This window comes from Perognathus longimembris, chromosome 9, assembly GCF_023159225.1.
Source record: "Perognathus longimembris pacificus isolate PPM17 chromosome 9, ASM2315922v1, whole genome shotgun sequence".
In the NCBI taxonomy this organism is placed as follows: domain Eukaryota; kingdom Metazoa; phylum Chordata; class Mammalia; order Rodentia; family Heteromyidae; genus Perognathus; species Perognathus longimembris.
In genome coordinates this window covers 11,763,158-11,786,749 of record NC_063169.1, presented here as the reverse complement: position 1 = coordinate 11,786,749, position 23,592 = coordinate 11,763,158, and the positions used below count along the sequence as shown (strand labels likewise).

At 37.8% G+C, this 23,592-nt stretch overlaps 1 protein-coding gene across 1 annotated transcript in view; it reads left to right on the top strand.

The window, feature by feature from the left end:
- The window catches only part of Afg1l (AFG1 like ATPase), a 151,792-nt gene that overhangs the window by 80,634 nt on the left and 47,566 nt on the right, over positions 1-23,592 (top strand). Inside the window, exon 8 of the mRNA XM_048353731.1 lies at positions 19,185-19,267. Within this exon, the coding sequence (XP_048209688.1) occupies positions 19,185-19,267 (83 nt within the window). The remainder of the gene's footprint in view (positions 1-19,184; positions 19,268-23,592) is intronic.

The following is a 23,592-nucleotide window of genomic DNA, read 5'->3' as shown; positions in this document are numbered from 1 at the left end:
AATAACACGTGGCAGTTTTTTTGGCTAGTGATGTAATGTGAAATTGAATTTTCCCTTTCCCCTCCCTGAAAACTCAAGCCAATTAGTAGAACTTTTAAGCTCTTTGTCATAGGCCACCATGGAGGTCTGCAGAGAAGAACCTTAATCCAATAAACATTTCATTTAGATCATGAAAAGAAAGCATGAGGAGACACTCCTGTAAGAGTGGGTGTTACTATGATTCCACCCATGAAGAGATGTGAGGAATTTGCCAAATTAACCAAGAGGTCCTCATATTTAACGCATAAATGTGTCAAAACTAACAGAATCATTATTTAATTTGCTTGAACTCTATATTGAGGAAACTCTAAAAAGCCACAACTGTTTTCTTCAAAGCCTTCACTGTTGGGCTGGATGGACAGGGCAAAGGGAGGTTGTGAGAAATCCAGATAGCAAATAACACTGGCCGAAGCTGGTCAGAAAAGGGAATAGATAATTAGGCGTAATTAGCGTGTATGAATCGTTGTCTCTCTGCCCTTAGCTTGAATAAATTTTGTAGAAAAAACCCTAGTGGTACAAATCCTTTGATGTAGGAAGAGTCATTGTGGCTTGGCAGCATAAAGGCAGTGTTTTATACTTTTACATAATGGTTGTGATACAGAAAAGTGAATGGACCCTGCACCCCCCTGTCTGCTTTATACCAAGGACTTTTGGATTCTCTTGAAACAAAATGCATCACAAGTTTTCAGTTGTTCGTAATGAGGGAACGGACCTCATCAGGGCTCAGAAGAAGCCATCTTTAGCTTTGTTTAAGTCTTAACCACAGCTTTTTTTCTTTCTGGGAAATCTGTTTTCTTAAATCAATAGTTCTTTTCCCTTCTTTGCTTGTACCTCCAATAAGAAAAAGGAATAATGCACCAGAAAGCTAAATAGAAAAGTTAAACAAAAATTATCACGTAAAAGACAACACGTTTTTGTGTTTTTAATCCTATAGGGAAAAATATCTTTGCTGTGTTTCTCTGTTTTCAAATAAGTACATTCTAGTAAGGTTATTTTATGGTAAAATTTATAAGAAAACATATAAAGAATCATTTTAGATTACTTTTTTGGAAATAACTTATTTTCAAATTAACATCACACAAAGAAAAATGAATTGGTATTAGTTTTTCACAGTATTTAAGTTTTTAAAATGGAAATCAGTTTGACTAAAAATATTACTCAGTACATTGACTCTAAGCATTATTTGAGAGATATAGTTGATTATACTGGGCTTGAGAGCCTAACTCTGTGTCCAAAACAGACCATTTATTTAGGGTTCACTACTGAGAAGAAGCAAGGCATTCACTGTGAAATTTTCTAGGAGAACTGAAATAATTAAGTCACCTAAATTGTGTTTACTTTGATGATCTAAAATACTTCCAATTTAGTTCTGTGCAAAAAGGAATCATCTATTTTAAAACTATAAAGTAAATAATATATTTTGCATGGATGAGGAGAGAGCCAAAACAATTTATCCATTATTCTCAATATTAGATAGTATCTCTAAGTTTTATATTTTCAAAAATTTCCAACCTCTTCGATCAGCTATTTTGGAACCATAGGGGGGAAAAAAAAACCCAACTCAGCCGTACCCTTCAGATATTTAAGTGTGCAGATTTCCTTCTAATTAATATTCTTCTTTTAACATATTTTAATTATAAGACTTTCTGCAGTAGTCATCAGTGATCCATTCGCTGATGTGTAATCTTGATTCTATTTTTGTAAGTGCTCCTTTGCTTTAGTGTAGTTTTGTTATGACGTTTTGATTCTAGATAGACTTCTTTCAAGCTACAATGCTCTAAGATGCTTTTGGCTACTTAACCCATTTTGCATATTGTGCCATTTGTAGAATAAAGTAGCCTTTTATACTTGAAGTTGATTTGAACTCTGAAAGGCAACACCTGAACATCTCACAAAACTGGATAATTATGGCTGATTGTGTTTTTCAGGTATAGGTCACAGGAAATTCATTTGGGGTAAAGTATGTACAAAGCTAAGAAATATGCAGATTTTCTGTTGTAGGATTGTGTAAAAATTATTTACAGTTAATACTTGCATAAAGGTTAGAAAGGTTGATGAAGTGATATTTAGTTTTGCTTTACTATTCACTGCATGTCAGAATGTAATTATGACTGATTCATGAAACTGTCTTAGAAACGAACCATCTTTATTAAAATGCTGATCAAGATAAGAGCTGACAGTAATAAAGAATAGAACATTTTAGTCTTGTTGCTTTTGAATGATTGCTAATTACCCCAGAGGTCATGTATAGTGCTTCATAGGATTCATTGACATTATTTCTTTTAAGTCTGCTGTTTCAACAACATCTGAGCATGAAGACACAAACTATGTGCACATTGAACAATAGTTTGGCCAAGTTTTCAAGGCTTTAAAAAATCCAGGAAATCTTTGCCTGCTGTGTGAAGTAAGCTTTTTTCTCCTTCAAAATTATAGAATACTAGGAGTGCTTGGTGCAAAAGGCTTTGTATATTCATTTATTATTGACTGTGTTTATACCTCCCATTTTTGGTATTAAGCAGTATGTTATTATTGATACAGTGCCATCTTTGAATATATATATAGACATATATATATATACACACATCCAAACATATAAAATTAATAAGAACAAAAAGGCATACTGACCCTTTTCTTTTCTGAGAGGTGGAGGACTGGTCCTGGGGCTTGAACACAGTATCTAGATGCTGTCCCTGGCATTTTTGGTCTCAAGGCTAGTGCTCTACCACTTGAGCCACAGCTTCACTTTTGGCTTTTTGGTGGTTTGTTGAAGACAAGAGTCACATGGAGGGCTGGGAATATGGCCTAGTGGCAAGAGTGCTTGCCTCCTACACATGAAGCTCTCCGTTCAATTCCCCAGCACCACATATGTGGAAAGTGGCCAGAAGGGGCGCTGTGGCTCAGGTGGCAGAGTGCTAGCCTTGAGCAAAAAGAAGCCAGGGAAGGTGCTCAGGCCCTGAGTCCAAGGCCCAGGACTGGAAAAAAAAAAAAAAAAAAAAAAAAAGAGTCACATGGACTTGCCTGCCTGGGCTGGCTTTGGACCTCGATCCTCAGATCTCAGCCTCCTGAGTAGTCAGGATTACAGGTGTGAACCACTAGTGCCCAGCTTAGAAGGGACTTAAAGATTTGTTGATTGTTATTACCAAGGTGATATACAGGGGTTACAGTTCCATAAGTCAGGTAAAGAATACATTTCTTTTTGGACAGTGTCACCCTGGAAGTGACTTCTGTATGTTTAACCATAATATACTTTTACTACCAGCAGCTAATGTTCAATTTGTTTTTGCTTTCAATAAGTGTAAACTTTGTAATTTTTTTAAAGACATGTAGAAATCCTTATATTCTTTAGCCACTAATAGTTGCTAAAATATGTATATTATAAAATGTAGTTGGTTAGCTGAAAAAAACTCTGACATGCCTAAAATAATTTATTCTTTAGAATTCTTCATAACTGGCAGTAGAACCTGGGATAGGTATATGTATATATGTATAGAGATAAAAACCAGTGATATAATACACAGTTGTGTAGTGTCCGTGATGTGTTAGTAAGACCAGTACTTAAGGCCATCTTTGTGAGCCTGACTCTGTCACTGACTTTGAGTAACTTCTCTAATGTGCTTCAGTTTACATTTCCTTCATCTATAAGTGATGGGGAGGCTGGGAATGTGGCCTAGTGGAAAGAGTGCTTGCCTTGTATAAGTGATGGGGTTAAAGGACAAGATTGTTAAGGCCTTATGATGTGATGTATTTCAAGATTACTTTTTGAAAGTTTACTTATAATTTGTTTCTTTTCAACTATGGTAGCTTTCTCTCCAGGGTTTTGAGTGTAGTGTTAGAGTCTTGGGCTAACTAGTCTACAGAGCCTAATTTCCTTATATAACTCAAATATTATAGTGAAATAAATCATAAGAAGCAATATTTTAAATTAAACATGAACCTAATAGCTGCATAGTCACTAGGGATACAATGATGCATGTTATGGAGGTAAGTTGTGCCATCAAGGAAATTAGGATGTTTTAGTACTGAAAATTAACATACCAACAAATAACTATAATATAAATAATACTAGTATAATAAAATATTATACTATAGAATGGATAGGAGTGATTAACTCTGTGGCAGGTACAATGTTAACAATGATAAAATAGCAAAATTTTAAATAAATTTTCTACCCTCTCTAATGCTGGCAATTGTAGAAGATGAATGAATGAAATAGCAATGTATGTAAATTCTGCATACTCTGTTTATAGATTTCAGGGAAGGAAAAAACTGGAGCTTTCTTTAGCATTTTGCTTCCATTCTCTGATGTGTCACTGTCACCACTCTTGGTTTAATAATCATGCCTACAATTTTGTTTTTGTTCCAAGTGGAATGAAGTAGACTTTCCTGGAAAACTGGACAAGGCTTCAAAGGGAGAAAGGGAGGGCAGAAGAACACTATGAGTAATTTCCGTGCCTGTTGGAAGAGTTAGCTGGTGTGGAACTAAGAAAGTTAGGAATAGTGAGGGCCGAGCAATGAAGAATCTCTTTTGAGGAGCAGTAGTGAAGAGAGGGCACTATAGATTGTAAGCAGCAATTAAGAGAATTTATTTAACTTGTGTAATGATCTTATGTATGGAAGGCAAAATGCAAACAGAGATGCTGTATGTAAGTAAACATTTCCTGATCTGGAGAATGCCTGAATAATCAAAACTTTTCAACAACTGGTACAATCAAAACAGTCCTCAGGTGGTAATCTGATCACTTGTTTACCAAGCATGAGGCCCTGAGTTCAAAACCTCAGTACTATAAAAAAAATAGTAAATGATTTAAAATTAAACAACAGTAGATGAGCGTATTTTCACAGGGTTTCTGAGTCTCAAGAGACCTTAGAAATACTTATCCCACTACCTTCTGTACATTGGAGATAATGAAAGCTCATGTCTGAGAGGATCTTACTACAGATTGCCCAGCCCGAGGTAGAGCCAGACCTGAACTCAGATTTCCTGTTCTTCAGTGATAGGTTTGTGTTTTTTTTTCTCCCCCAAGCCATGTTATGCAGTGCGACTTCTCATATATTTATTACATTTGCATATTACATATTATATAGTCTTTGGGAGAATTAGTTATATTCTCAAATTTTTTTAAATCAGTCAGGAGCTATTTGTTTATCTTCCTTTTATTTTATTTTTTATTTTATTATTTTATTTTTTTTGCCAGTCCTGGGGCTTGGACTCAGGACCTGAGCACTGTCCCTGGCTTCTCCTTGCTCAAGGCTAGCACTCTGCCACTTGGGCCACAGCGCCACTTCTGGCCATTTTCTGTATATGTGGTGCTGGGGAATTGAACCCAGGGCCTCGTGTATATGAGGCAAGCACTCTTGCCACTAGGCCATATCCCCAGCCCTCTTTCTTCCTTCCTTTCTTTCTTTATCTATCTATCTATCTATCTATCTATCTATCTATCTATCTATCTATCTATCAATCTATCTATTTATTTATTGCCAGTCCTGGGGCTTGAGCTCAGGGCTTGGGAACTGTCCCTGAGTTTCTTTTTGCTCAAGGCTAGTGCTCTACTACTTGTGCTACAACACCACTACCAGCTTTTACTGTTTATGTGGTACTGAGGAATTGAACCTAGGGCTTCATGCATGCTAAGCAAGCACTCTACCACTAAGCCACATTCCCAGCCCTATCTTTCTTTTTTTTTTTTTGGCCAGTCCTGGGCCTTGGACTCCGGGCCTGAGCACTGTCCCTGGCTTCTTCCCACTCAAGGCTAGCACTCCGCCACTTGAGCCACAGCGCCGCTTCTGGCCGTTTTCTGTATATGTGGTGCTGGGGAATCGAACCTAGGGCCTCGTGTATCCGAGGCAGGCACTGTTGCCACTAGGCTATATCCCCAGCCCCCCTATCTTTCTTTTATAAACATATAATTGACCTTGATAATATGCCTTTAGTTATTCACAATTATAAGCTAGATATAGTGGTATCCTAAACTTATTTATAACTATTTGCTTAAAATTTACTCTTCAGTTCCTTTATCAGAGTTACGAAAACTTGGCCAGAAATATAGTTTGGTGGTAGAGCCTCTGCCTAGCATGCTGAAAGCTTTGGGTTTGGTCCTTGTCATGTAGATGGGGGAAGAAAAGAGACAGTGCATAATTACTCAGCCAAAGTCTTAGGAAGCAAGTAGTCCTAAAGGAGAAGAATAACCTGTAGGATTGATTGAAGTTGTCTTTTTTATCTTCAGATAAAAGTGCTAATGAACAGTGACATGAGAAAAGTTGATCAAATACAAATGAAGAAAGAACAGAACCAAAATTTAGAATATCTGTAAATGCTCTACAGGATACCATCAAACTGTTAATAATGAAGTCTTTGAAAGTGAACAGAGGTCATTTTCTCTCTCTCTCTCTCTCTCTCTCTCTCTCTCTCTCTCTCTCCTCTCTCAGCTTGAACTCAGGGTCTGAGTGCTGGCCATGTTGACTTTGTCCTCCAGGGTAGCTAGGATTATAGACATGGGCCAGTGGTGCCTGGCACAGAGATCAACTTTTAAAGCTAAGTATTTTATTGACATTTAGTTTATCTTCATTATTGCCAAGTGTGATTATAGTGTAAATAAGCCATGTGCTTGTGGGTTTTGTGTACTTGTAGTAAAGTTTTGTCAATGTAAGTAAATGTATATATATATATATATATATATTTGCAGTGGAAACATTTTTTACCCATAGTTATTCTTATGCAAGGAAAAATCTCAAAGCTGCATAGTAGTGGGAAGTAACTATTAGCCTGGAGATGAGGTGCACATTTCCTTCTTGGGGGAGAAAAATGAAAGCTTACCGGAGATATAGCTGTATGTTTGGTAGGATAGTTATAAAAAAAAGATTTTCAAAAGGTGTGTGTGTGTGTCAACTTTTCAGGATGTCCTATGTCACTCTTATGTTTTTATTTTTTCTTCTTCTCTCATTAATGGGAACTCTGTTTTTTCTTGGATAAAGTAAACAATAGATAAAGAATTGAGTATTACTTAAAATTCTGTTATGACAGCTGGAAATATATAACAGTGTGATTTCTTGGTATAGCCAGCAGCTTTTTCTAAGCGGCACTATTTGGGGACAATGCAAGGTCTCTAAGATCTTTCTTTATATAACATTTTATGAGAGACCAGTATATATATTTTGGGATAAAAAGTCTAAATATCACATTGAGGGTGTGTACTAAAAATTTGTGTGTGTGTGTGTATGTGTGTGTGTGTGTGTGTGTGTGTGTGTGTGTGTGTGTGTGTGTGTGTGTGCTGGTCCCAGACTTGAACTCAGGGCTTGGTCTCTGTCCCTGAGGATTTTTGCTCAAGGTTAGCACCCTACTTCTTGAGCTACAGCTCTATGTCCAGCTTTGTTGGTGCATAATAGAGATAAGAGTCTCATGGACTTTTCAGCCTGGCCTGGCTTTAAACTGCAGTCGTCAAATCTTAGTTTCCTGAGGATTAAACGCCTGAGTCACTGGCATCTGGTTATGTACTCAATACTCAAAGCTCCCTCTTCACTACTCTTCCCTCTCCCCATTTCTTCCTACCTTCCACCTCCTCTCACTTCTATTTGCCTCCTTATGCTCTTTACAATTACATGACTCCTATCTTCTGAAGAAGGCATAGAATAAAAGTTTAAAACTTCTGCTATGTTTTATAAGATTTTATAGTAGCAAAGTGCTCACTTGAGATATATATATATAACTTGATATATATATGTACATATATATATATATCTCCAGTAAAAATCCCCAAGGCTTCAAACCTTAATTACATATTATTTATTATCATATACTTGCATACCTTACTGTGATCTAGAAGGATTAATAGGGATTTTTTAAACATAATATATCAGTATATCAATGAGCTGGGTACTGACTGAGATCTGAGGATCATGGTTCGAAGCCAGTCTGGGCAGCAAAGCCTATAAGATTGTTATGTCCAAACAACTTTTTTTTTTAAGCCAGAAGTGAGCTTTGGCTCAAATGGTAGAGCTCTAGTGGGACCGTGGTTCAAATAATAGAGCTCTAGATTTGGACAAAAAAGCTCAGGAACAGTGCCTAGAACCCCTGAGTTCAAGTCCCAGGATAGATACTCCTCTCTTCTCCATATATATATTTTTTTTTCTTGCAAATTTACTTTCACAACTTAGCTTTTTTTTTTTTTTTTTTTTTTTTTTGAGATACTAGAGTTTGAACTCATGGCCTCCTCCTTGCTAGGGAAATGCTCTACTGATGGTCCACGCCTCCAGATCTTTTTTGTACTCGTTATTTTGAGATAGTCTCACTTCCTTGTTTTGGGCTTCCCATATAATGAGAATAACAGGTTTAAGTCACTATGTTCTGCTCTTGGGTGAGATGAGGCCTCACGAGCTTTTCTGCAGGGTAGTGTTTCTCCCAGTTTCAGCCTCCCAAGTAGCAAGAATTACAAGTATGTTACATGGCACCAAGTCACCAATTTAATTTTTAATGTTATCCAATATGCATGGAAAGTGCACTCTGACAAAAATCCAACCGGTTTAATTGCAAGCCTTTGACCTAGAAGTTCCATATCTAGACATATTAACTCGTATGCAATAAAAATACATTTGTAAAAATATTTTGAAGTATTACTTGATAAACAAAAGTCTAGAATAAAGTTAAGCATATAAAAACAAACTGTTTTAACACAATAGCTCACACAACTGTAAGGCAGCTATCTAGGATGTCATTGAGCTATAGCTTATATAAGAAGATTGCTAGAATATATCCAGGGGTTAAAAACACACTCAGATTATGCCATACCTGTCCTTCATTAATTTACAACAAAATAAAACTATGTGTTTGAGCACAGATGCAGACTTGTATCCATATGTATGGGTATAAAAATACTTGAAAAGATTAAAAACAAATTTTCTTTTGTCTGTACTGTGGTTTGAACTCAGGGCCTCATGTTGGCAAGCTCAGCTTGCCTGCTCTGTTCCTGCTCTATCACTCCAGCCCCCAACTATAGTTTTAGTAATGGCTTTTCACCTGAGTTCAAGGCTATTCTATTCACCTCAATAGGCTGAATAGCTCTAAGACAGAGGGGAAAATAAAAAGACTTTATCTTTTGAGACTCATTTAAACCTTTTAGTTGTTTTGCATTGACAATTTGGGGCCAATAGTCCTACTTTAATAGGTTGTAACATGTTAATTTCTCAATAAATGATTATTTTTGTTTTTCTGTGACAGTATATAAAGGTAACCATGACTAGAATAAATGACTGAAGGACATCTTCTGATGGCAGTGAGACATCTCACAGTTATGAACACAAAAACTCTATGGTTCTTAACTCAAGCCTTGCTATTTTTTTTTTTTGCCAGTCCTGGGGCTTGAACTCAGGGCCTGAGCACTGTCCCTGGCTTCTTTCTGCTGAAGGGTAGCACTCTACCACTTGAGCCACAGTGCCACTTCTGGCTTTTTTCGATATATGTGGTGCTGAGGAATCGGACCCAGGGCTTCATGTATGTTAAGCAAGCACTCTACCACTAGGCCATAGTCCCAGCCCCAAGCCTTGCTATTTTGATGAATGGAAACAACTCGATTAACATTAGGATTCTTAGTTTTGTTTTCCAATTTTAATAGCACATGCATCAGTCCACTCCCTGTTTCTAATTACAAATTGTAAAGAAAATAGGTTTGTTTTGGTTCCTGTTGTCCATCCATGGGACTCACCTGGTGATGGTCTTCTTGGTGGTTTTCTGACACCATCCAAAGCTGTACAGAGGATCACTTGGCCAGACAACAGGAGGATGCACAAGCATTTCCTGGTCTCCCTCCTTTTCTTCTACCTCCTCTTCCTCTTCTTTCTTTTTTAACAGATGACCTTTTATTTTATTTTTTTTCTCCAGTAGGTACTATTATCATTCTGATAGGTCCGCCTGATGGCACATCTTGTGTTTGTAAGTCCATCTAGGATTGTTGAGTTTCTAAAGGAGAAAAGTGTTGTTTCTCTTGGATATGGCTGTGTTTCTAAGGATAGGCAGAGGTGACTGGTTGTGGTTCTTGTTGATCCAGATTCTTCAGGCAGAAGCTTAGCAAAGGCAGATTGGACATTGCTAGTGCCTTTTTTTTTCTTTTTTTTGGTTGGTCCTGGGCCTCTGGGCCTGGGTGCTTGTCCCTGAGCTCTTCAGCTCAAGGGTAGCACTCTACCACTTGAGCCACAACACCACTTCCAGTTTTCTGGTGGTTTATTGGAGAGTCTCATGGACTTTTCCTGCCCTGGCTGGCTTTGAACCTTGATCCTTAGATCCCAGCCTCCTGTGTAGCTAGGATTCTAAGTGTGAACCACCAGTGCCCAGCTGCTGGTGTCTTCTTAAAATATTCTAATCTTCAATAGTGGAGTTTCACCCTGATGACCTTACTAATTCTAATCACTTTCTAGAGCACCCCTCCTCCCCCCAAACACTGTAGTAGATTTATTTTTTTAAAACCTCACACTGGGTGCTGGTGGCTCATTCCTATAATCCTAGCTACTCAGGAGGCTGAGATCTGAGGATCAAGGTTCAAAGCCAGCCTGGGTAGGAAAGTCCATGAGTCTCTTATCTCTAGTTAACCACCAGAAAAATCACAAGTGGCACTGTGGCTCAAGTGGTAGAACCTACTACAATCATGTGGTTTGAGATGTTGAAATTGTTACCTGAGTCAATTTTTGTAGGTCATAACTAAGGTCATATTCTAGCCCTTTGTGTGTGTGTGTGTGTGTGTGTGTGTGTGTGTGTGTGTGTGTGTGTGTGTGTCAAGTCTTCTTAATCTAATCAGACCATTCCAACTTTATCAGTCCTTTGTTTCCTTAATTCTCTACTTTTCTCCTTCATTTTTCAAATAATTCTTGACAGTTCTTGTACTTTTATGTACTTTACTGCCATTGCAGAGGAATAATGGGTTTCCTTTCGTCTCATTTAATGCAAGCATAAACCAGAAGGAAGTCAGTGTTACCAATCTCTACTTCTGTGATTCTCAGTACGTAAACAGCAACCTTGAAAGGTCCTATGGCTTTTCTTCCCATCTATAGTTTGACATTGTAATTATATCCCTCAAATCCATTCCATCTCTGTGCTATTGAAGAATAGCTATGTAATTTGGATTGAACTGATCAGAATTGGAGCTTGATTAAGCTTAGCCAAAGGTTCTCAACTCTGACCCATCAAAATCACCTACTTAAAAAAAAATTCAGTGCTGGGGATCTACCATACCAAGGCCTCATACATACTACATTAAGTGCTCTGCTACTGAGCTACACCCCCAACCTACAAACAACCTAACCAAGCCCTCTTCCCCAAAATGTACCTTTCCCACTCCTTCCTCCCAGTACTGAGGTTTGAACATAGGCCATCACACTTGCTAGGCAGGCATTCTGCCACTTAAGCCAAGTCTTCAGCTTCAACTAAACTTTTTAAATAGTTTCTGGATGAAACTGATGTGTGAGCAGTGTTGAGAGCCACTGGCCTGCCATCTTCCCTGTCACTGCATTGGTCCAAGAGATTCAAACCTAAACCAATTAGTTTGTTCCATTGCCTAGGCTACTGAAATTAGTTGTGGTGGTTTTTATCAGCCCAATCAGGGTATCTGAGAAGTGTAAATTTTATGCATGTGGAAATGGTCTCATCTCTTTTCTTTGTTGTAGAACAAACACTATCTATGCTAGACTTCTGCACTCAGAGAACTCTTGAAATGCCCAAATACAGCATGTCACCAAACTCTTCCTCCAGTTCTTTTTGGATGGCATAGCCACATAGTTGCCTAAGCCAGAAACATAGCAAGTTCTGTTGTTTGCTACAATTTGTAAGTAAATGAATGATTTTGCCATATTACATTGCTACAGAGGTTTATTGTTAGATGAATCTTCTTAATCTCATTAGTAAGCAGTCTTCAGCTCATGGTATCCTGGAATTTCTTCCTCCAGGCTGCTGATCTCATTCATTCTTTTCCTCAAGGATATTTCTATTGAACACCTGCTATGATACAATTCCCTCCATCTTCATTCATAAATGAGACTATTTCTGCCACATTTTCAGTTTCTGACCTTTGAATTGGCAGTATCTAGCTGGAAGAATATTCCATTCAATTATAAAAGCTCTTTGAGAAAGGGATTATATTGGGCTTTTCCTTTTGGTTTTTAGTTTGTGTCTGAGCTTTGCATATACACAAGTTTCCTAATGTTTTTTTCAGTTGGTTTAGATACACTGAGTACTTACTGTGTACTACTTACCGTGTACTGTGGTAGATGTTGGGGATGCAGCAAAACAACACAGACACAGTCCTTCTTCGTCTCTTAACATGTGAAGGCTGTTTTTACTATCTTCAGTATTACGTGAAAACTTCTAGTCTTGTTATGTGTAGTATAATACAGCTGGACAAAGTCTTTAAGAAATTGACTCCATATAATTTTTCTAGGGGATTCAATTGTAAATAAGCGTTCAAATCTGCTTATTGTAGCATGTGTGTTCACTAGATAACAATGAAGGCTGGGCTTTACTTGGAGAATACATGAGAAAAGGGCAACAGACACAGGTCTTTTCCCAAGCAGGCTGAGTTGTGCAAGCCAGTCATTCCATGTAACATTTCCATTTTTATATAGCCAAGCAATATGCACACATTGTGGGATGTGGTGCAACAAATGAGCCTGCCTTTGCAGTGTGCAAGAATGTTGTGGCTGACTTATCTGTAAGAGCAAATGACAGCAACCCCATATATCTACCAGTAGTGAAAAGAATACATCATAGTATATTCACACAAAGGATCTGATAGAATCGTCAGTAAACATATTGAGGATGGGATCTCATAAACATAAAAGAAGACTAACATAAAAGAATATATACTGTATGATTTCACTTATATAAAGCAATCAAACCAAGCAAAATTTTATGGTGTAAGAATTAGGAACTTACTAACTTTGGGGAGGAAGAACGTGTTATTTGAAGGGCTACAAAGGTTCTGAGTGATGTTCTGTCTTTGTGTGTGTGTGTGTGTGTGTGTGTGTGTGTGTGTGTGTGTGTGTGTGTGTGTTGCTGGAGATTGAACCCAGGCAGGTCCTTGCCATGCTGGGAAAGCATTGTGTCACTTAAGCTATGCCCTTAGCCATGTATGTATATGTGTATGTATGTATGTTTGTTTGTTTTCAATTTTCTAAACTTCAAAGAGTTGTACAAGAGGATACAGTATTTTATCTGTTTTCCCTTTCTCTCTTTTTCTCTCTTTTTCCTTTGCCAGTCCCAAGGCTTGAACTGAGCCTGGGCTCTGTCCCTGAGCCTCTCTGTGCTCAAGAGCAGCGCTCTACTAGTTGAGCCACAGTGCCACTTCTGACTTTTTCTGTTATTGTGGTACTGAGGAATCGAACACAGAACTTCATGCATGCTAGGCAAGTACTCTACCACTACGCCATATTTTATTTGTTTTTGAGATAAGATTTTGCTAACATTGTCTTGGTTGGCTTTGAACTCATGATCCTTCTACCTCTTGAGTAACTGTAAATGATTAAGCTAGCCATGATAGAGGATCAAAATATCCCAGTAGCTACACCCATATGATCACATAAGATGATGCCAAGTGAAAAGAACTCCACATTACGGAAACAAGAGTTATACCACTGTTGTAATTATTATCAACATGCCATGTGAAACTGTACCTTTTAGAGTTTTTTTTTTTTGGTATTTTTTTTCTTGTCTGTTGGTTTGTTTGATTGTTTTGTTTAGTTTTGTTTCTCTTGTATTCCCTTCCTATGGTTGTACCCCGCTACCACTATATCTCATCCGAATACCCTGGACACTGTTTATATGGGTATTAGAACTGGGAAAGGGAAAGGGAATACCAAAATTGAGAGACAAAGGACAAAAAGACAAACCATTCCAAAAGCAATACATACAAAACCATTTGGTGTAAATCAACTGCACAACTCAGAGGGGAGAGGGAAGAGGGAAGGGGAGGGGGAAAGGGGAGGCGGGGTTTAAACGAGGGAAGAGGTAACAAGTTGAACAAGAAATGTACTCACTGCCTTTCATATGAAACTGTAACCCCTCTGGACCACACTTTTTTTTCTTTTTCTTTTCTTTTCTTTTCTTTTTTTTTTTTTGCCAGTCCTGGGGCATGAACTCAGGGCCTGAGCACTGTCCTTGGGTTCTTTTTGCTCAAGGCTAGCACTCTGCCACTTGAGCCACAGCGCCACTTCTGGCCGTTTTCTGTATATGTGGTGCTGGGGAATTGGACCCAGGGCTTCATGTATAGGAGGCAAGCACTCTTGCCACTAGGCCATATCCCCAGAACCTCTGTACCACACTTTGACAATAAAGAAAAAAGTTTAATAAAAAACAAAGAAGAATGTGCCACACATTGGGAATGTGGCCTAGTGGTAGAGTGCTTGCCTAGCATGCATGAAACCCTGGGTTTGACTCCTCAGTACCACATTAGCAGAAAAAGCTGAAGTGGCGCTGTGGTTCAAGTGGTAGAGTGATAGCCTTGAGCAAAAAAAAGCCAGGGGCAGTGCACAGGCCCTGATTCATGCCCCAGGACAGGCCAAAAAAAAAAATGTGTGTGTGTGTGTGTGTGTGTGTGTGTGTGTGTGTGTGTGTGTGTCTGCCTATCTTGGCACTTGAACTTAGGGCCTGGTACTGTCCCTGAGCTTTTTGCTCGAGCCTAGTGCTCTACCGCTTGAGCCACACAGCTCTACTTCTGGCTTTTTGGTGGTTATTTGGAGATAAGAATCTCATGAAATTTCCTGGGAAGTCTGGCTTTGAACTTCGATCCTTAGATCTCAGCCTCCTGAGTAGCTAGGATTACAGTCATAAGCCATTGCATTCAGCTTAGCAATATTATTTTAAAATAAAATAGATTTAAGTTAGGCAAATCTTCCTTTTATTAAGTCTTTGGTTAAGAGGTTGATGTGTTGTGATTTTAAAGGATCTTCTCCATTACATCTTTGTTCAAACTGGGAATGGGGTATACACTGTCCAAAGTTATTATTGTGATGTGGTTGTTTTCTAGTGCTATTATTCAGAATTGCTGAAAATGCATACAATAGATTTGAGAACATTGTAAACTGTTCTTTTAGTCATACATTTTTCTTCCCAAAGTCAAAGGTCTTTGATTTATGAGTGTGTGAACTTTTCTCATTTTCTTCCCTAAGTTTCCTAAGTGAAATGTTAGTTTATATAATTGTATTTGCCCTTTTAATAAATAACTATATAAACTGTTTTCAAATATATTTCACTGGATGGCTGATTAGTATAATAGTTTGAGCATTAGAATTTGGTGGTGATAAGAGGTCACAGGTCTTGTAAATATATCTGAAAATTAGGAAATTGCTTAGAACTGTGCCTTTCAGATTGTCAATTTAGGGATAGTATAGCTTTCATCCTGCTCTACCTTCCGCGAAGTACTCTGAAAAATCTAGAGTGAGTAAATAGAAAAAAAAAGTCTCCGGTTTATTTTTCTTTAAAAATATAAATTGGGTGTTAGTATTTTTCTGACAATTAAGAACTCACATCCAAGGGCTTTGGTTATAGTTCTTTTGCTGCTGATTAGGGATTCCACAGTGGTGATTAGTGAGTGTACAAATGCAATCATTTGGTAGGGCTTAATCACTTTCATGTTTGAGAAGTTAGTTACCCAGAAAGAGAAATTGAAGCTTATACAACTTCCATTAGCCTTATTTTTAACAGCAAAAAATGAAACGAAATTATGACTAAATTAGGAATAGTGGGTCATATAAGATAAATTGTAGTTTAAAAGAAATAGTGAAGCTAGGAAGATACAATCCTATGAATATATTCTTATGCTGTGTGGTGTTGTATTGTCTACAATAGAAGTAACATATGAATAATTAGCCCTTGCTTACCACACAGCACAGGTTTCTTTCAGAGATATGGAGTGAGACTTGCTTCCTAAACACATGTATTTTCTCTTTTTGAATTGGTGACTGAGTCCTCACTATTACAGGAGGGGACAAGAAAGAAGGCGTATCTCTTTTCTAAGGTCTTCTATATTTATCAAAGCTGAAAAGGAAGTTATGTGGGAGTGCTCTTTTAAAAAAAATAAAAACACAGGTCATCTGAAGCAAGTAGTATTTGCGTGACTCTGCATTCCTTTCTGGTAAGATAGGTCAATGGGTTATTAGCTTGGGTTTGGAAAGTGAGGCTGAGGATGATGTAAAGCACCTGGAATGATGAGATAGTGGTGTCTATAAAGGCAGCAACTGACTGTTTAGGCCAAACAGTATAAGGACTCATGACTGTATTATATTCAGGGATTGTTGTTAATTTTTTTCTTTCATTTTCAGACAGGGTCTCACTGGGAACTCCAGGAGATACTTGAAGTTGAGATACTCCTGCCTTAGCTTCTTGAATATGGGGATTATAGTTGTGTCCTACTACATCCTCTAAATTGTTTTGTTTTATTTTGCTTTGCAGTGGTGCTGGAAATGGAACCTAGGGCCTTGCACATCCAAAGCAAGCAGTTCACCACAGAGCTGTACCCCTAGGCCATGTTCTTCAAATGCATGGTGCACAAAGATTAGTTTTATAGGCTCTCTATGGATCCAGCTTCTTGGGGACTATTATATATTAAGTAGATTAACAATTGTTATTGTGTGCATCATAATACTATACTGACACCAGTCTTCCAACCCAGTTTTCTGGATCTTTGCTCTTTTTTTTTTTTTTTGCCAGTCCTGGGGCTTGAACTCAGAGCCTGGGCTCTGCCCCTGTGCTCAAGGCTAGTACTCTACCTCTTGAGCAATAGCATCACTTCCAGCTTTTTCTGTGTATATGGTGCTGAGGAATCGAACCCAGGGCTTCATGCATGCTAGGCAAGCACTCCACCACTAAGCCACATTTCCAGTTCTGTTCTTTGTTCTTAGGGTTACTACTGTCCAAGATTACCCAGGACTGTCCTTGTATTAGCACTGAAAGTTCTGTTTCCTGGGAAAACCATCTGTTTCAGGGAAACCCCTACATCCCAGGAGTTATTTAGTCACCCTCTTCATTTTCACTCTTTGGAGCCCTTAGCAGCTGCAGCATGGGAGGAGGGAAAAAGGATTCTCACTGCCACTGAGTGTAGCCTTCTGCCTTGTGGTACAGATGATAAGGAGACCACTGTCCTCACAGTGCAATCTAGGGGACAGTTTGAGGGAAGGACATCGATACTTCTCAAGTGTGCCAGATGTTAATGCTCACATGATTTACTGCTGCATAGTAAATGGCCACATTTACAGGCTTAAAACCAGATGCCTTTATTATTTCTCCTTGTTTCTATGGGTTAGGAAGTTGAGAAGGACTCAGCTGACAGTTCCAGTTTCCTTAGTACTATAGTGGCTATGCTAGAATAGCTGGCATTGACTGATCAACATCTTTTTCTTGATGTGATCTCCATACCTCTCCAAAGCCCTTGTCTATGTATATTAGATTAGTTTTATTTTTCTTGGCATAGCGGCCTACAGGCATTTGGATTCTTACATGGTACCTTAGGGTTCCAGAAAAAGATAAGAAGGTGCTTCAACTGCCACATAGGATATTATTGTATACCATCATTTCTACCAGTCTTGAGTCACAAGATTCTTGGGGTAGCACAGAGACCCCACTTCTTTTGGGTTGAATTATCAACATCACATTGTCAGAAGAACATGGGATGGAGAGATTATTGCAGCTATCTTTGGAAAACTGTCTGGTATATGATTGACTTGGCTTTGATGATTTGAAAAATGCAGTTTTTCATTGATATAAATAGTAAAGTTGTTAACATATAATTTTCCCTCATGAGTTTTATAAAGTAATTTTCACTTTGACTACAAACTAGAAGGTTATCTTGTAAATATTTCTTGACCTATTTAAAAGTACCTGGTCACCAACTCTACTGGAATATGTATGTATGTATGTATGTATGTATATGTCCTCAAAGTAGGGATAGCAAAGTTTATTTGTTTTTGCATTGAGTTTTGAGGTGTGTGGTATATTTTTGTGCTTATATACATGCTGGAGGATGGAAAGAATTAATTGGTGAAGAAAAGGATATTTGTGACACAGAATGACTTAGATTAAAAGAAGGCATCCACAGCAGGATACACTGAAGGCATGATGACTGGGACAAGATAGAAGGGACAAGGATAGTGGCAGCTGTTTAGGAGTAATCTAGCTATACCATCACTTTAGTGTGGATATTTGGTTTAAAATGTGGACACTTAAGTTCTGGCCCAACTCTCTTAGATTGCTTCTCTTTCACTGCGGTGCTTAAGACCTGTGAGTTATAATTCTTTTTTTGCCAGTCCTGGGGCTTGGACTCAGGGCCTGAGCACTGTCCCTGGCTTCTTTTTGCTCAAGGCTAGCACTCTGCCACTAGAGCCACGGTGCCACTTCTGGCCATTTTCTGTATATGGAATTGAACGCACGGCTTCATGTATAGGAGCCAAGCACTCTTGCCACTAGGCCATAGTCCCAGCCCCTGTGAGTTACAATTCTTGTTGGTAGCTCCCAGCCTCTTATTCTAGAGTAATGGGAATTGGGCCATGTTAAAAATAAAATGAAGTTGTTGACGTTACATTTAAAGTTCTAGGTGAATTTCCTTTGGCGTGTGCCACGTGGTTACTGTATATGTTTTTGGTACACTGGGTAGTATATATATGCCTACCTGATCTAGGGAAGGCAAAGAAAAATGAGGGTGTAAGATATCATAAGAAATGTACACACTGCCTACTATGTAACTGTACCCTTTTGCACAATACCTTCTCAACAAAATTTAATTAATAAATTAAAAAATTAAATGAGGGCTGGGATGTAGCACAGTGGCAAAGCACTTGCCTAGCAAGTGCAACGTCCTGGGTTCGATCCCCAGTACCAAAAAAGAAAAGACAAAAAAATACAGTTAAAAAAATAAAATGAAAACTCAAATACAGTTATTTGGGAAAATTTGCTGACAGTACTGTTTGGCAATGTTTCAGGAAAGCATGGTACGTATCTTAATTTTTTTAAAGCTGTATTTGATTGTTTACTATGTCATATATGTTTACTACTTCAAGTCTAATTTTGTGACTCTTGTATGAGTTATGTTGTTTTATCCTAATAAGTATATTCTATAGCAAAAAGCTTATAATTCTGAACTTCTGTTTGTTTAAAAATACTTTCTATGTTTGGGTTGTAGGAATACTGTAATACAGTCCCACTTGATTCTGGGATAGATTACCGGAAACGAGTACTCCCTGCTGCAGGAAAACTCTACTACCTGTAAGTCTTGTTTTGTTTCGTTTTTTGGTGAGTGTGTTTTTAACTTCCCAAGTCTAAAATGGAATAATTTACCAGGACAAGATGAGGAAAATAAACATGTTAATTAAGACTGGTTTTGAATCTCATGATTTTTAACCAAATGTTATTTTTACCAAAATGCTATTCTTTATACTGAGATTTTACATTTATGTTTGCATCATTTATAAAGTGTGATTGGGTGAAATCTTAATTAGTTTTGAGGGGAGGAGTGATGACAGATGGTTAGAAAGTAATGAGATCCTCTAAGAAGAGACTGTGATATTAAGAGATTATATTTAACATGCTAAAGTAATTAATTATTTGTGGACATTCTCTGACAAGTGTGCCATTTGTACTCCCCCCAAATTATTGTTTTATTCCATAAGACACTCTGTTTGTATTTATCATTGTTGACTGGCTTCCATACGAAGCTGATGTAAAATGTGTTCCATGTACAAATGCAACTGGATATATTTTTAAGTCTTAAAAATATGATACTCCTCAGTAAAAGCAATTTATAATAATAGATGTATTCAGCATGTACAGTTAATGCCAAGAAACTAGTTTGCTTGAGAATGTCACTTGTGAAAACCTGAAAGGAAAAAGTGCTTTCCAAATGCACACTGTTGTTTTAGTATGTGCCAACAGTACTTGGTCCATAGTGGGTTCTCAGTAAATAGATCTAAGGACTAATTGTAATTTAACTAAAAGGCATGTTTCTAGTAATTTAAATTTTGATGACAACGTGCATATGAGAGGTTGAGAAAAGTTCTTGTCTCTGCACCTTGTAAGCAGAAGTACTTACTGTTTTTGAAGCAGAAATTAGCTAGAAAAATCACATAATTAAAATTGCATACTTTACAGAGTACTAAAGGGACGATTTTGGTTTATTATTCAGTTTCAGATGATTATTATAGAAGGTTCTTCATCTACCCTTAAGTACTTTGTCTTTAAAGTACTTTATAATTGAAAAAGAATTCTTACAGCACTATTTTCTGCTTTCACTTGGACTTTTTCTTCTTCATATCTTTTGTCTTGGTGTTTTTGCTTTTTGGTTTCTTTTTCTGGTATTCACAATATTTCCCTGATTTTTTTCTACCTGTTTCTTGCTATTCCAGATGAATGGTACTTAGAAATTATTATTCCTTTCGTTCTGTTCTCAGAAGAGTTAATTCTTGCTCCCTGTTTCTCTACAAAGTATATTCTTATTTGGAAGAGTTAAGCTGTTTTCCTATTGAGGATGTCCTAACATAAAGATGTTTAGTGTGCACCTAACACATGAAATCTATTTCATGATGCTAAGAGGGTCTCATTGGAATTTCCTGAGGTGAAAAGCTGCTTTTGCTCGGAGCATGATGCATAGCCATTTTCTCTCTATACTGCTCATTGCTCTTCCAGGCCAAAGTAAGATGGTTTTGACACAATGAAATTTAGTTTCATTCTTAAAATATACATGGGGGAAAACAGATTCTTTTAAACATCTCAGAATCCAGTAAACTGAAGTCTATGAAGTTTACCATGAAACTCTTGGAATAGCTTTCTGCTTTACATTAAAAAATATTTTATATGGTACTGAGGAATTGAACCCAGGGCCTCATGCATGCTAGGCAAGCAGTTCACCAGAAGCCGCATTCCTAGCCCTGGAATAGCTTTCTTTATACACATACACACACAGAGACGCACACACAGATACACACACATATAGGTATATACACATATGTACACATACATACATCCCTTGCTATTTCACTTATCACGGCTTCACTGTATCTTGGGTTAAAAAAATGTAAATAGTGATCCCTCACCTACCACAGGAATTATGTTCCAGAGGCCTTGCAATAAGTGAAAATCCACAAAGTAGCAATAGATGAACCACGATATAGCAAGGGACGACTATATAACACTGATACACACACACATATACACACATATATTTGTATGTATATACACAGTGTGTATATATATGTATACATATAATATATATGTACACATTTGTGGAAACAACACAATGAAACCATTCTTTAGACAACTTATACTAACAAAATAGTATATATGCATATATATATTCATTTACTCCTCAAGAAAGACAAATTTGTTTCTTAAGTCTAATATCAAAAGGGCCTGACCATAGTCATAACTAAGATTACAGAGCCTAGGGGTATGGGGGTATATCTCAGTAGAGTTAGGCAGATGTATATCTCTGAGGAGTCTTTGGAATTAAAGTCATCTCAGAAGTAGGAAAATAATAGTTAGATACCAAGATGGGAATTCTAAGATTGTGTATCTTGTTTTACATGAATACTTAAAGTAGAACTTTCACAGTAGAGTAAAAGAAAAGTTGCTTAGGTCATGTTTATACTTCTGATTTAATTTTCTTCTTGCCTTGCTCTCATAGGAAAAATGACTACTTTTCTCTCTAGAACAGATTGTAATGTGTTGTACTATATTTTGCCCAGTTAATACATCTATTTGTCTTTAATATCCTCTGACCAAACACCTGGAATTGGTTCCTGAATATTCAAGTCCAGTCTACCCCTTGTCAATGTTACTCCAGTGAATTTGGGGTCCAGCCCAATTGCCTGAAAAGAAACGTGAAATTCTAGCTTCTTTCTAGGGAACTACCACACACTACCTCAGAGAACCTGTGCATGGTATGGTTCTTAATTAAATAGAAATATTTAGAACTGGGTACTGGTAGCTTCACGCCTGTGATCCTAGCTACTCAGGAGGCTGAGATCTGAGGAGTTGTGGTTTGAAGCTAGCCTGGATAGGAAAAGTCCATGAGACTCTTATCTTCAGTTAACCAGCAAAAAAACCTAAAGTGGAGTTGTGGCTCAGGTGGCAAAGCACCAGCCTTCAGCAAAAAGCTAAGGGACATTCCCCAAACCCAGAGTTTTAGTCCCAGCACTACTGGTACACACACACACACACACACACACACACACACACACACACAGATAGAGAGAGAGGATGCAATTTATATGCTAAACCATTTATACATTTAAAAATGTATTTTTCATATACTAATAGTTATGCAGTCATTAGCACAGTTAATTTTAGAACATCTTACCACCCTAAAAAGAAACCCTCCCTTCATTCTTTGTTTTGTTTTTGTTGCCAGTTCTGGGGCTTGGACTCAGGGCCTGAGCACTGTCCTTGGCTTCTTTTTGCTCAAGGCTAGCTAGCACCCTACCACTTGAGCCACAGCACCACTTCTGGCTTTTTTCTATATGTGTGGTGCTGAGGAATCAAACCCAGGGCTTCATGTATACGAGGCGAGCACTTTACCACTAGGCCATATTCCCAGCCCACTGCTCCCTTCATTCTTTAGCTATCACTTTCTACTCCCTCCTATCGAAATCTACCTTTCTACCTTGCCAGTCAAAGCAACCCAATCTGCTTTCAATTTTTACAGATTTATGTGTAATGATATGTCATCTAAGTGTGATAATATCAAGTGTGATCCTTAGTGATTGCCTTTTGTTTTCAAGTTAATTTACATGATAATATGTATCACCACTTTTTTTTTTTTTTTTTTTTTTTTTTTTGCCAGTCTTGGAGCTTTAACTCTGGGCCTGGGTTCTGTCCCTGAGCTTCTTTCCCTGAAGGCTTCTTTCGCTGAAGGTGAATGCTCTATCACTTGAGCCAGAGAACCAACTTCTGGCATTCTTTGAGCAGTTTATTGGAGATAAGAGCCTCACAGACTTTCTTGCCCAGGCTGGCTTTGAACTCCAGTCCTCAGATCTCAGCTTCTTAAATTGCTAGGATTACAGGCACAAGCCATTGGCACCCTGTTGAATCAGCATTTTAATTGCTGCATATTTTGTTGAATAGATAAACACCTTATTTATCCAGTCATCAGATGATGGACATTTAATGTTTTTCTGCTTTTTTGATTATTGTGAATAGTGCTGCTATGAACATTTTGTACAAGTTTTTTTGTGTCTACTTATGATTAATTTATCTTCTATATCTTGGAGTAGAATGCTAGGTCATGTAATAATTCTATTCCATATCTTGGAGTAGAATGCTAGATCATGTAATAATTCTATGTTTAGCCTTTTATGGTACTGCTAGACTTTTTTCCAAAGCAGCTATACCATTTTAGCTGCCTACCAATAGGGCATCTACAGCTGTGCCAATGCATATTATTGTTTTTATGCTTTTAGCTTTTCAGGTTGTTGGGTTGTTTTTTTTTTTTTGGCCAGTCCTAGGGCTTGAACTTAGGGCTTGGGCACTGTCCCTGAGCTTTTTGCTCAAGGCTAGCACTCTACCACTTGAACCACACCTCAACTGCTGGCTCTTAT